The 14,098-nt window shown below is 41.7% G+C and overlaps 3 protein-coding genes across 3 annotated transcripts; all 3 read right to left on the bottom strand.

Annotated features, from left to right (window-relative positions):
- Nucleotides 1-2,084: 2,084 nt before the first annotated feature.
- Nucleotides 2,085-2,953, bottom strand: LOC124320663 (39S ribosomal protein L12, mitochondrial-like). Its single transcript, XM_046783520.1, has 4 exons — nucleotides 2,792-2,953; nucleotides 2,515-2,734; nucleotides 2,316-2,447; nucleotides 2,085-2,251 (listed from the first exon to the last, which is right to left on the bottom strand). Exons 1-4 carry the CDS (start codon nucleotides 2,830-2,832, stop codon nucleotides 2,135-2,137), a joined length of 510 nt encoding a protein of 169 aa, XP_046639476.1. The 5' UTR covers nucleotides 2,833-2,953; the 3' UTR covers nucleotides 2,085-2,134.
- Nucleotides 2,954-4,080: 1,127 nt separating this feature from the next.
- LOC124321807 (lachesin-like) lies at nucleotides 4,081-5,804 on the bottom strand. Its single transcript, XM_046784250.1, has 8 exons — nucleotides 5,780-5,804; nucleotides 5,506-5,581; nucleotides 5,225-5,390; nucleotides 5,070-5,132; nucleotides 4,788-4,910; nucleotides 4,541-4,699; nucleotides 4,164-4,456; nucleotides 4,081-4,113 (listed from the first exon to the last, which is right to left on the bottom strand). The coding sequence occupies exons 2-8, from the start codon at nucleotides 5,539-5,541 to the stop codon at nucleotides 4,081-4,083; spliced, it is 873 nt and encodes a 290-aa protein (XP_046640206.1). The 5' UTR covers nucleotides 5,542-5,581; nucleotides 5,780-5,804.
- A 5,941-nt stretch (nucleotides 5,805-11,745) lies between these two features.
- LOC124320661 (cuticle protein 18.6-like) lies at nucleotides 11,746-12,906 on the bottom strand. Its single transcript, XM_046783519.1, has 2 exons — nucleotides 12,880-12,906; nucleotides 11,746-12,798 (listed from the first exon to the last, which is right to left on the bottom strand). Exons 1-2 carry the CDS (start codon nucleotides 12,889-12,891, stop codon nucleotides 12,082-12,084), a joined length of 729 nt encoding a protein of 242 aa, XP_046639475.1. The 5' UTR covers nucleotides 12,892-12,906; the 3' UTR covers nucleotides 11,746-12,081.
- Nucleotides 12,907-14,098: the final 1,192 nt, after the last annotated feature.

Below are 14,098 nucleotides of genomic sequence, written 5' to 3'. Positions count from 1 at the left end.
GAGTAAAACTCGAATCGATTCGTCATATAGAGCGAAAAAATGTTATTCCATTCCAAACCAATTTCACAAAAAATTTATGACATTTTAAAAAACTTCATTTTCAGAAAAATTGTAGCCTACAGACGAGATGTTGTGCATGTACTGTAAACTTGTTCATGTTGTCCAGCAAATCAAAACGTGTCCAACCGTTTAATAGTATTAGAATCCCTTGACCTGGGGATAGCTGGCATTCGGATAAGTGTAACCGTAAGGTGCGTAATAAGGGTAGGCAACGGGAGTGACAACATCGAAGCTCTTTTCCTTGAGGTCGAATTTGGTGGTATCAGCTGGGGTCTTGGCGGAAGGATCAGCCTCGGCAGTGACGGTCTTCAAGGTTGGTTTCAAGGTTGGCAAACAACGGAACAGGGGCAACTCAAGGAGCGACGTGTTTAACAGCGGGAAGAGCACCGGTGTAGTATGCCGGGGGGCAGGGAGTGTAAGACAGAGCGGCGGGGTAGACGGGAACCTGGCGCTTGGTGCGGCTAGCGGAGGCCTCCTTTTGCCCGCCTTTCGCAGAGCGAAAAGCTTAACCTTTGCCTCAGCGACTTCGGGCGTTTCCTTAACGGGTTCGGTAGACTTGATAGCTCGACGGCGGGGGCAACAGGAGCTTTTTCGGGCAAGTAAGTTGGACGCAACGCGGAATATCCCCTTCTGTCGGCGGTGTAGAAGACCATGACTTCCTTTCCTACCGGGTTGATATAGGCTTACCGAAAACATCGCCGTAGTGGGAAGCAACCTGTCCGGGGTGGGAAAATCCGTAAGAGACCTGTTCGAGAACATCTCGAGCGTGGTATTGGCTAGTGAAACCAGGGCCACAATAGCCAAGGTAGTATTGGGCAGTGGCGCAAACCAAGAAGATGCTAAGAATCTATATACATTACAAAACAGCGTTCTTGAGTGAATCGCAATAACCTTGAAAAAAAAAACCGGTTGAAATTTTGCAGTTGCATTGTATGCTTGCTTCTTCATTTTAAGTTTAGTCTGTGCATTTTCTCAAACCACACCCATGGAATAAGTTACTTTCTGAAGCAAGCGATTGTTAGTCTTTAAAATAAAGTAACAATACAACAAATTTCACGGAATCTTATAAATTATGGCTGATTGTATTACATCCTTATTTGGACATAATTCAATATGGAAGAGCCCATTATTATATCGCTCTGCAAATTTTCAACAGTCAAAGCTATGTTACAAATGTCAAAGATTTTTCTTTTTATAAAAACAATCCGACTCCAACTTGAATTATTTCTTTTTCTCTTCATTCTACACATATTGAGTTAGCAAAGCGACAACATGTGTGAATTTACCTCCAGGGGTTGTATGTTGTTCTGTTACGTTTCTGTAAAAGAATAATAGCGACTTTTTTATATGAGGATCAAGAAATCGCGATAACCTTGACTACAAACTGGTTGACAGACTGACGTCAAACACCTTTGTCCATTGCCCTTTCCTTCAAACTAACAACCGCCACAAACACTAATGATAAGAACAAGACCCGTCTTTTTCACAGCCCACGGCGGCCCGCGTCATTTCACTCAATCTTGGTTGTTATTGTTATTGCGAGTTCATTGACATGTTGTACATTAACATTGACTGGAAAAACGGTTACACAAATCAGTGTTCACACTCTCGTTATTTTACCATCTCGTTCGGTTCCAAATGTAGTTGTATCATTGTCTATTCTTTTGACAACTACTACATTTTTTGAGCCGGTTTGAGCCGAATGAAATAATGAACTCTAATATCGATGCGATTTATGGAGTGCTTTAGAATTGTATATGGTGTTCATTCTTGATGTTAACATAATACTTCACCAAAACAGATTACCATCATTTTATGTGTTGCGGGAAAAAATATCGGAGAAATGCTAGAATTGCAACTGATCAGCATTTAGTCGGAGGTTTAAGTTGATAATCCAATGGAGTATTTGAGCTCACTATCAATCCAGATCAAGTGCGTATTTAACCCAATAATCCGTTTCCCCTTTTACCCCAATTTATTTACTCCTTAACTATTTCAATAAAAACCTCAACCCAAAGCTACTGTTTTTTTTTTTGTTTTTTTTTATTGGTTTCAACTACAAAACAAACTCAAATTAAACAATTTCGCAAATACCTCCAGCAGCAGTAATCAGAGATGAAAGTTTCTCTGCTTCGTCCTTTTGAATATCTGCTCGTACAACTGCAGGGAGAGTTTCTACAAATTTCTTTGCCTATAGGAAAAATAAGAACATTAACATTTGACAACACACACATTTCAAAAATTAAATATATTACTTGAACAAGGTTCATTCCTTCAACAATGTTTTTAATTTCTTTGATTAAAGCTATTTTCTTGGTTTCATCAAATTTGGTGAGTTTGACTGTAAAAATGGTTTGAACTTTTGCCTTAGGAGCTTCTTCTTCCTCCTAGAGTAAAATAATAGGAAATAAATTAGAGATGAAGGAAAATGTGTAAAATATTCAGGATAATCACTTCGTTTGGTTGAACTGGGCCTGCAGCAGGACCTGCACCATATGCCATTACTGGGGCATCAGGAATCTTAAGAGTTGTTTTTAAGACTTGGTTTAATTCTGCAACATCAAGGAGGGTAAGCTGGGAAATGTCGTTGACGATCCTTTGTATTTTCTCGGCCGACGCCGCTTGAGTTATCGTACGAAACCGAATGATGCTGCTGGAAATGACAGCCTTTTGCCTGTTGGGATTCAATAAGTTGTTACACGATCTATGATGCATTAAATTGCATAAATACCTCACAACAGACCGCAAATAAAAGATTTTTGTGGAGATCATTTTCGGTTTGTTGTTTTTTTTTCAGTTGAGAGTTTGTCACGTTTTTCGGCTGAGAAATAGCAGACAAACTAGAATTACACGCATGATGGCATGAAGTGTAAATTGAGGAGGTGCGACTCGTCCGTTCACCATGAGAGGACAGCGTCATCTATCGGACGGTGGGTTCGTTTTTCCTTGGGGAAACTCGAATGGGATGTTGTGTTATCACGGAAAAAAAATAACTGACGCGCGACGGTGATTCCAACTACATAAATCACTATTGGGTATTGGAGAAAAGCGTAAATTTAAAAAAAAAAAAACTCAACATTAATTTCAGTTGAAGGGGTTAAATGAGGGAAGTTTCATCGGAGCAGCATCATTCTATAGGCGATGTATTGACCGCTTTGCAACAATCAGCGCACCACTAAACGAACTACTCAAAAAGAACGGAATCTGGTGTTGGGAGAAACCACAGGAATCAGCCTTTCAAAAACTAAAAGAAGCCATGGTGAACGAACCGACGCTAGCTCTGCCCTGTGAATGAGGAGAATAGATACTACAAGCTCAATAGTCAATCCCGTACTCTCGGACTGTGGGAGCAGTGCTACTCCAGAAAATATGCGGAGAAGTGCGCCCATCAGCAGAAGACTTGACCCAGCAGAATTTAACTACAAACCATAACACAGCGGGTGTGTTTGGAATGGATGGAGTAGGGGGAGGCAAAGCAGGTTAGTAACACATGTCGATATCTTAGCTCCGTTTTTCACTCCACTGCCAATATTGAGTCGCGATATTGGCAACAGCTCCAGAGAAAATTTACGAGAGCGGGAGTCAACATGGCAGTGGCTATAAGTACCATTATTCTATAGCTCTGGTATAGACCTGCAACCTTGTCTGCAACCATTAATACATAACAAACGGCTATCATCTGTCATCACCTATTGACAGAAACTTATTACTTGACTATAAGGGGGAAATGAAATGATTTCTATTCAACATTTCTTGTATTTACGTTAATTAAATAATTAGTATAATAAAATGTGTTGTTACAGTCACGGAAAAGAAGTAGGCCTATCAACAGTATCAATAAGCTGACGAAGAATTCTAAATTTCTACTGCAGTTTTTAGTTTCTTTAAGACAGTCAACATTTTGAATGAGCCGCAGGAACGACTATTGTATATTTTTTTTTACATACAGTAACTGGGAAGTTATTTCTCACTAGGCTACATAATATAAACCGTGTCTATGAGCTGTTAAATTTTTACCTATTACACGAGAAGAACCAAATCACCTCTGTGAAACTAGTAATGATTGAAGAAATCAATAATAGTTGAACGAGATCAAATTTTACCAATTTGGGTGAACTACTAGATTGGCCTCTATGGAAAGATAGGTTTTTGTAAATGACGTCTTGTGCGGGTTTTTTACTGCTAGTAAAAACATCAGCTTCATCAGAGGAGGTGTGTTGATAGAGTGTCACCGACCTATAAGCTTCCGTCGTGACCATATTAGAAGTTTGACTAAATAGTTTATTGCTGGGGCTATTAGTTCTGGCCGGCCTCTGTTTCCATGGCGCTGTTTCAGTTGCAATGCTGGTCCATTCAACAGTTGTTGACTGTGTCGTTGTAGTCAGTGGAGTGTGTACTGCGAATGAAACAATATGCAAATGGAATAGGCATATTTATTGTATGTTAATGAAAATAAAGTAAAAAATATAATCCAACGTACTATAGAGGCGGATTGTTGCTTCGCTCTTTCCCGCTTGGCACCGGTAGAGACCGGCATCTTCCTCACGTAGATTTAGAATAGCCAACGTCATCTTAATAGTGTAGATGTTGATATTTTGTACCGTCAAAGAATAGCGTTGTGTTGAACCGAGTGAGTAATCTTTCGTATGCAGGGAATTGTAACGCATTATATAAAAGTGGTAATAGATTCAATATGTAACAATGTCATTTTAAAAGATCAAACTTACTGCCTTTGTACCAGAAGAGGTGATGAGTCATGGGCGAAGCTTCAACAATACACTCCAGCCCTACGCCATTGACTCCAGCGGGAGCTCCCACTAATGGTTTTTCTGCCCGGATGGTAGTCGGGACTAGACAAGAAGAATAAAAAGAACAATGTTATCTCTATAAAAATTGAATTGATCATTCTCAATGAGTCCACGAAATGACACCCTGCTCCATTCTGACTTCTCTTTATTTCATTATCTTATTCGAAAAGGCTTTTTGCTGGTTTCAAATTGAATAGGAGCCGGTTAGCGACAGATCTTTTTGTTGTTGTTGAATGTTGTTATCATTCAAATTGCGGCAGGAATCTGCATGGACGACACGTCATTCAATATACTAGCTCAGAGAGGCGGGGCCAAAAAACGTCGATTTCAAACGGAATTGTGTGCGAAAATCAAACCATGACTGATGTTTGTGCCGTCTTCTCGCTTCCATGTTATGTTCGGCATGGGCTGGCCGCTGGCCTGACAATGGAGGTCAACCGATTCATTCTCTCGGATTTGCCTGATACTCGGCGTAGCCTCGTCGTCAATATTGGGCGGTTCCATAACCGATAAATAAGCCATCTGTTGATTAATATCAAAATTTAGTAAATGCTGCGCATGTCTTGTATTGTCATGCACATGCACACAATGCAAACAGGACTTGAGCAAGAAATTAGACTAATGGCAGTGAGCATACTTGACTCTTCATCGGGTCCGTGTTGATTTGAGCCATGTAGTAACCAGCGTCGTCGGGTTGGGCGCTCTTGATGATCCTTTTGTCCGTATCGCCATGTCACAAAATGAGACGACGGATATAGAAAAGAAAATAGCATTTAGAAATGGGAGAACAAGTTCGAATTGCGCTATCGCCATCGTCTTGGTATTGTATCAGCTATTATTGTGACTCTTGTCGTCGTCGAGAAGATTGGAGTGTATACAGGACATGGGCTTATAGTGAAAAGACCACTCACAGTTTCCAAACGGGCGAGCCGGGAATATTCTCAACCGAGACGCGAGTATTTAGAGTCACCACTCGCCTGCCAGTTGCCTGAATGGCTTTCGTGTCCACCTTCACCCAGCCAACCTGGCAACGAACAGTTAGGAATTCGATTAGAAACTATTCTTCGCCCCCTTGGCCCATACTCTCATTGCTCAAAATAAAGGTTATATGTACAAGTTCTCACCGTGTAGTCGTTCAAGTGGGCGACGGAACAAGATAGGATAGTATCTCTTCCCTGAGCTATCGTCACGTTGCCTATTTGGTCAATAAACTCTGGCTCCGGTTCCTCTCCATCTGTCGCTTTATTTTTATTTGTTTCGTTTCAATCGAATCATCAACATCAGCAATTTGATCCTTTCCGACTTCACAGTCTCCTCTGTCAGTCTCTTGACTCGGAAATGTGAGCGCCGCTACCGTAATCAAAAAAAGAAATACTTACCGGTAAGATCGGGTGATAATCTCATTATAGCGTCGTCACTAAAAGGGTCCAGCACCAACAGAAATGAATTAGCGAACTCATGTCGTCCTGAAAATCTTGCGTGATTTTTTAGAGACGATATTAGACGAGAGTTTTGCTCAATTATCCTACTCATCGAGTCATATCATAAAAGGGCTCTCGATGGATGTACCCACACGCTGATAAATAGAAGTTATGACAGAGCCAAAGTGCTGACGAAATAATCGCAATATAAGTTGACTAAAAGATTTCAAGTAAATCGAGAAAAATTAATTTTAAAAAATGTACAGTGGGTACCGAAAGTATCCGTACGGCTGAGAGGATCAGTAGGGAAAACGCGTTTTTCAAAACGCTCCCATTAATTGAATTTTCGGTAGAATTCAATAAAAATTTTTTCTAAGGTTAATATTAGGGTGGAGTTTCATGTGATTTTTTTTGAGAATTTTTCAGCAACGCGATATGTGGTTTTTATCGCGTTGCGTAAGTATCCGTACGGCCGAGAGGCCTAGTAGGGAATGGGCTTACTTTGGAGGCCTGTCATTCGGTATCTACGTAATATTATAGGGTGGGAAATTTCTTAAAAAAAAGAGCTGCATTAGCTCTATCTGTGGTCATAAGATCACATTTTTTAAGTTTCATTTATAGTAATGAAATCAAAAATGAAAACACGAATTATAAGTTTTCCGTTATCTTCCCCTCGATTCCCCATCACCAGTGTTGCCATATCAAAAAATATTTACCGTTTCTCTTTCTCCCTCTTCCGTCCAAGGGATGAAAGAGATTTTTTGATATGGCAACACTGGTGATGGGGAATCAAGGGGAAGAAAACGGAAAACTTATAATTCGTGTTTTCATTTTATGATAGGAGGTATAGAAATTTGGTCTTGAGTCATTCCATATCAAGTCGAATTTTTCCGTCGCAAAAAAAATAGATTTGCACCATTTATTTACTGTGGGTTCTTATTGTTATTAAGATTACTTTTGCCAAAGGAAAATTTTCCGGTCCGCAGGAGCTGAGGAATAAAATATAAATCCCCGAAATTTCCCCTTTTTTAATTTTTTAGATGCGTGTTTTTGATTTATTTAACATTTGGCCTATTAATTTTTTTTTAAAGGGAAAAAAGCGAAAAGAAAGAGAAAGTTTTTCTCTTTCTTTTGGTTTTCGTCCGGAAAAACACATTTCTCCCGTCTATCCCAAAAATTGATCCCGAGATTAAAATTTTGATTGAATTTTGACAAAATCTGGCTGCTTGGACGGCCTTCATTTTTTTAAGAGTAATAGAAATATTTGTAATGAGCAACGATATAAAAAATCACGCTTAACCCGCTTTTAGTTTAAAAGTTAAAATTTTTTGAAAACCGTATTTTTTTTTCGTGTTTTCACCACGCGCGGAGTTGCGGCCGTGCTTGACTCCGGATGCGTACTGACGACAAGTCGAGCGGATGGTTGGAGATTTGAGGAGCGACTGCTGGAGTAACAGAAAAAGCTGGAGCGGAAGTAGTATATACGTCGAGAGGCACAGCAAGGAGGTAGTATCAACACCAGCCAGCGCGGTGGCAACGGCAGATTGCACGCGGAGGTTCACCGACATTGCAGCCCGGGATTTTCATCGGATGGGGAGGAGACACAGCATCACCTTTTGTGTTCTACAGTCCAGTCTAGTCGTAAAACATATGTGATACCGATGAGTTCGCTATATCTCCTATAGACTTGCCAACGATGAGGATGAGACGGACAAGTATGACTGCGCAACTGGTGATGCCGGCGCTTGTTCTTTTTTATTTATTTCCTTTCTTTCTTGGTATCTAGGAATAATGCATTCTATTGGAAGGGCACAGGAGAGGATAGAAGCGGTGTGCAGCTATAAAGGGCAACAGCCCTTTTTTTCTTTAGGGGAGAGGGGGGGGCTAGTTGGCAGGTGGGGTTAGTAGGCATTTTGCTAGTTAGACCCCTTACAGACCAAAACTAATCAAGCTTTTTACACCAAATATAAAAGACAACACCCAAATTGCTCATACAAAATTTCAAAAGTATACGACTTCCCCAACAATTCAATTGCAACGCCAAAAGTCAGGCCTGGAACAGCGTTCGCTCTGACCACATCGGCGTTGACCTAGAGCTCTGCTTCCTAAATAACGCTCTCTCTGTTACAAATGTGAATCTTAAACTACTCTCACACAAGCCGTCTAACACGTCCTTTGTTGACGTCACTCTGGCTGGGGACTCCGTCTCCCTCCATTGTTGGCAATACCCGGCCTATCCGTCTCTCTCGGACCACCCTTTTATCTCTTTCCGGGTGCCCTTTGGTTGTCGTGTTGCCCCGCCTGCACGTACTGAGTTCCGACTTCCGTCTCCTCCCAACTGCAACATGCCTCTTCTTCTCTCAAACCTTGAAGCCTCCCTCGGTACCATGGTCAGCCCCAGTACTATACAGACGTTTACTTCTCCTCAGGATATCGAAGCATTCATTGCAAATTTGACTGACTCTATCAAGTCGGCTGCTCTGAAAAGTAAACTCCCATTTCATCCCTCCCGAGCCCCTGCTAGGATGCCCTGGTGGTCCGATAGTATGTGGTCTCTGCGTAAAAAGCTGAAAGTCGCCTACAAACTCAGTCGTGAGTCTCCCTCTCAAGGGAATAGAGACGCGTACAGTCACCTCAAAGCCGAATACCAAAGGACCCTAAGAGCAGGAAAAAAAGAAAGCTGGAACCTAAACGGAGATATTTTTGGAGAGTTAAAAAAGTTGACGCTATCCACCCCAGTAAACAATCATCCTTCAGAACTAATAATTGATGGAGTTTCCATTACCGACCCAAAGGACATCCTTTCTGCCTTCATCTCGCACTTCTTCCCGACTAACCCTCCAGATGACTAATTTCACAAATCCGCTCTGCTCTCCTCAACTACCTTCTGCGAAGCACCTCTCTCCTCTACAGAATATCTTGTCCTCCCTTCGGAAGTTAAGCAGGCCTTCGATAGTGTGCGTCTCTCTAAGTCCGCCGGCTCGGATAAAATCTCGTCCATCTGGCTAAGCCATTCCTTCGATTTAATCAAATTCCATTTAGCGGCCCTCTTCTCGGCTTGCTTTAACCTCGACTACTTTCCTAATTGCTGGAAAACCGCCTCTATCGTCATCCTTAAAAAAAAACAATAAACCGAATTACCTTCACCCTAACTGTTTCAGACCAATCAGTATTATCAACAGCCTCTCTAAACTGTTTGAGAAAATCATTCTTGCTAAACTCAAGACTTTGGCTGCTACGCACTCTTGGTTCAGCCCCAGTCAGCATGGTTTCAGGGCAGGTCTATCCACAGAAACGGCCTCCCTCTCTCTTATTAAGTTAATCGAAGGCAACAAAAAAAATAAGATGGTCACTTGTTGTGCTTTTTTAGACATTAAGTCAGCTTTCGACGCGACCTGGCACCCAGCCATTCTGAACAGCCTAATTAAAAAAGGCTGCCCCCAGTTCTTAGTAAAAATTCTGGGTGACTTCCTCAGCTCTCGCTCAAGCATTTTGAAAAACGTTTCGGCCTCCTTCACTGCCAACACTGAGCTCGGTTGTCCACAAGGCAGTGTCCTCTCACCGTTTCTTTGGAACATTCTTATAGAGGAACTGCTAAGCCTTAGTTTCCCCTTTCTCTTCTTTATTTTGGCGTATGCAGATGACATTGTTCTCTGCGCTATGGACAAAAACTTTGATACTGCTCTTGCCAACCTTCAAGCAATGTGTGATTCCGCTGTAGCATGGGGTCGTTCGGTCAAACTAACTTTCAACGGCTTAAAATCCGTCTTCATGGTCTTCTCCTCGAAACGAACCCTGTCGGCTTTGCCCTTGAAGGTTGACAACGTATGTGTTGCTCGTTCCCACTCATGCCTGTACCTTGGTCTAACCATCGATGACAAACTCAGCTGGAACACCCACATATCTAACAAATGCGCTGCGGTAAAAAAAACTGTTGTTCCTCATTCTAAAATGCTGTCGGCTGTCTTGGGGCCTCTCGCGCAATGCAATTTCTCTTCTATATAAAACAACCGTGATTCCCACTATACTATACAACTGCTCTGTTTGGGCTTCGGCCATCCGCAGGAAGCGTGTAATTGCAGCCCTGAAATCCGCCCAACGCCCTTTTGCGCTGACCATTGGCCGACTGTTCAAATCCACGTCTACTGACGCGGCCCTTATTCTCGCCAACATCCTCCCTCTGCACCTCAAAATCATCGAAACGGTTCTAAAGAGATCCATCTCTACCATAGCTGCTCTTCTGCCACCCTCGTCGTTACAAGTTGCTGGCGGTATCTCTGCCAAAATTCTGGCGTCTGAAGCTCCAGCAGGCATAACCCTTGGTCCGCACAGGAAAAGAATGTTGCGGTCAGAAATGCTTTCCCTTTGGAATGCAGCCTGGCAAAATGCAAATACGGGTGCCCAGACCCGCTTGTTCTTTCCCTCAGTGGAATCCGCCTCGATTTTGTCCTCTTCTAAATTACCTTTCTTTCTCTGCAGCTTTCTCTCGGGCCACTGCGGTCTAAACAATTTTCTTTTTAAAATCAAAAGGTCCCCGTCACCACTCTGCCCCTGCCTGTCAGGGGAAGTGGAAGACGCAGCGCACATTTTATTTGTCTGTGTAAGTCACGTCGCACACCGAGTACGCCTTATTGATTCTGCGGCTGAGCTAAAGCTTCTTGTCCAGTCCCACTAGACGCCTTCTTCCAATCGAAAACTCTATATATGGTCTGCGTTTGTCAAATTCCTATGTTCCATCAAAAGACTATAACCGCCATTACCTTTCCCATCCTTTTATATTTTATTCTGTTCTCTTAGTTGCGTTTTTGGCCGCTCCTTTTGTTTCTATTTTCTGGCGTATTCGACCCTGTTGTCACCCTCTGGCTCTAGCGGGCGTCTTAACAGGACCGTGACCGTAAGAGTCGTCCGTTGCTTCGCGGTGCTGGTGACATCCAAATCTGCATCTCGTCGCTCCGGACCATCTGGGGGGTCGGCAGTGGCGTCTTTTTATTCTCTTTAGTCTTTTTAGTTTTTTTACTCGGTCTTTCAGCCGGAATGCTCTCCCCTGCCTAATTATGTCGCGTGCCGCTCCGCTCCACTCTTTCCAGAATTCCAGTTCTACTTTCGATCTTCTGCCTAATTTTTCTTGTCGGTTCCCTCTCTCTTCTCCCATCCTCCTCTCTTATCTTTATTTTATCTCTACTTCATAATAATTTGACTCTTGTATTTTACCATGCCTATGACAATAAATTGGTAACATTCGCCTTCGGCGAATACACACCTCATAAAAAAAACGACTTCCCCAACAGGAGTTATAGCAAAAAGAAAAAAAACAGCAAAAAGTTTATTTGGGCCTCTCAGCACTTTTCATTTTTCTCATAGTATAAAACTCTAAGAGTGTCAGAAAGCCCATTAGAAAAAAAGAATTAATGTTTGTCTTATTTTTAAAAGAAACCCGACATTTATAAATTAAAAAGTTATTTAGTTATAAATTTATTTGTTCGAAAAGCACCCTGTGGGGTTAGTTGTCAGAAATTTTGAAGGGCATGTTGACCTACGACTTACCCCGTTGTTGGGGCAAGTTGACAGACTTTTTTTTTCAATTTTTCACAATTTCCTGTAAATGAAAATTGTAAACAAATACGATCAATTCATAGAGAATTGAAATCTGAATCTGATTCATTCATTCATTTTACCAGTAGTGTACTAAAAAAATTCAAAAAAATTCAGGAAAAATGCATCTGACAACTAGCCCCTCTCTCCCCCTATCAGCAATTAATCCGTCCCATATTGTCATGAAAAAATCGGGCGATTTAATCAATGTGCTGTTCAGGTGCCTGGTCTTTTCCTTTCTGTATAATAATAATCTGGCGCTTCTTGCGGGAGCTCTCAACAGCAGTGGGGGCAGCGAAAGGATAAGTGTAACCATAAGGGGCGTAGGGGTAGGCCACAGGAGTGACAACGTCGAAGCTCTTTTCCTTGAGGTCGAATTTGGTGGTATCAGCTGGGGTCTTGGCGGAAGGATCAGCCTCGGCAGTGACGGTCTTCAAGGTAGTCTTGGCAACCAAGGGAGCGGGAGCAACGTAGTTGTAGTAAGGGGCGGTGTAGGGAAGAGCATAAGGCAGAGCAGAAGGGTAGAAAGGAACCTGGCGCTTAGTGCGGCTAGCAGCGGGTTCGGCAGCTTTCTTGGTTGCGGCCTCTTTGACGAGTTTAGCGTGTTCAATCTTGGCAGCAGCTACTTCGGGGGTATCTTCGGGAGCAACAGGCAAGTTGTTGGACACAACGCGGAAACCGTTAACGGCATCGGCGACGTAGTTGACACGAACTTCTCCTTTGGGTCCCATGTAAGCGTATGAACCGACTTGGTTGCCGAAAATGTCACGGTAGTTGGAAGCAGCCTGTCCGGGGTAAGCATAGCCATAAGAGGCCTGTCCCAGCACATCTTGAGCGTGGAACTGGCTGGTGGCGGGATAGCCGTAGAAACCAGGGTAGTACTGGGCGGAGGCGCAAGCCAAGAAGATGCTAAGAATCTGCATCATCAACAAAAGGTTAGTATTTTTAAGTCAATCACTAGTTTTTGTTTGTGGGGTTGATGGGAGAAGGCTACTTACCAAGACTTTCATGTTGATGCTAGTATGAAACAGATGCTGCAGACCAAGTGACGAGTTTGTTTCTCGATGGCACTTTTATACTGTAATATCAAGCAAAAGTTATCCAGAGGCTATAGACTACACCCAAAGTTGTGAAATTTCCTTATTTACATTCTTATTTTGATTCCGCAGCCAATGTATACTTTTACTGAAGATTTGAAATAACCTTGAAAACTTGTGTGATGCGTGGCAATCATCGGTGTACAAACACATTGATCCCGTTTCTGGTTTGTCAAGATAACCACACCCAACTGGTGTGTGCGTTTATTGTCTAGTTAATGATATGCCGGTTTTCTCCGGTTTCCTCAATTGGTTCCAACTTGGCAAGCTACAGTTTCAATAAATATAATCTAGGTGTTCTTCCCGAGGTTCTTCCGTATTAAGTTTTTTAAAATTATTATTTAAGGGAGAAAAACAAAATTACGCTTCGAACTATTTTTGGGAACTTGGGAAACGTTCAGCGACCTATCACAATTATTTTAGAGATTATAGCGGATCAAGTTATAAAAGTAAACGCGCATGATATGATAAGTAAATTTCTTCTTAGTTTTCAACATTTTGTAGTTAAACTGTATGTTTCACAATTTCATTGTTCTATTAGGTTCGGATAAATATGGCTAAAATAATTTTATAGAAATAATTAAAGATGCAGATGAAAATAATAAATATCTTCTTTAAATAACATGTGTTAGGTTCTCATTCACACATATCATGTAATCATATCGCATTACATTTAATTGATTGGTAAATGGGGAAAAGATCTTCAATAGTTAGTACTGCGATAGAAGCTCAAAGTAATTAGCACAATGTTAAAATTCAATTCAGAAATGAAATTGCATGAAACACTGCTGGTTATGTTTTGGGCATTACAAGATCCATGTCATTCCAAATTCCCGAACATTGAGTAAAACTCGAATCGATTCGTCATATAGTGCGAAAAAATTTCATTCCGAACCAATTTCACAAAAAATGTCATTTTTAACAAACTTAATTATCAGAAAAATCGTACAGACGAGATGTTTTGCATATACTGTTAACTTGTTGATGTTGTCCAGCAAATCCAAGGCGATCCAAGGTGTCTAATCGTTTAATAGCCGCGTAAAATCCGTTGATCTGGGGATAGCTAGCATTCGGATAAGTGCGTAAGGTGCGTAATAAGGGTAGCCACGTGTAGACAACG

Source organism: Daphnia pulicaria, chromosome 1 (assembly GCF_021234035.1).
Source record: "Daphnia pulicaria isolate SC F1-1A chromosome 1, SC_F0-13Bv2, whole genome shotgun sequence".
NCBI lineage: Eukaryota > Metazoa > Arthropoda > Branchiopoda > Diplostraca > Daphniidae > Daphnia > Daphnia pulicaria.
Note: the sequence above shows the minus strand (reverse complement) of the source record. Positions and strands in the feature narration are given on the sequence as shown.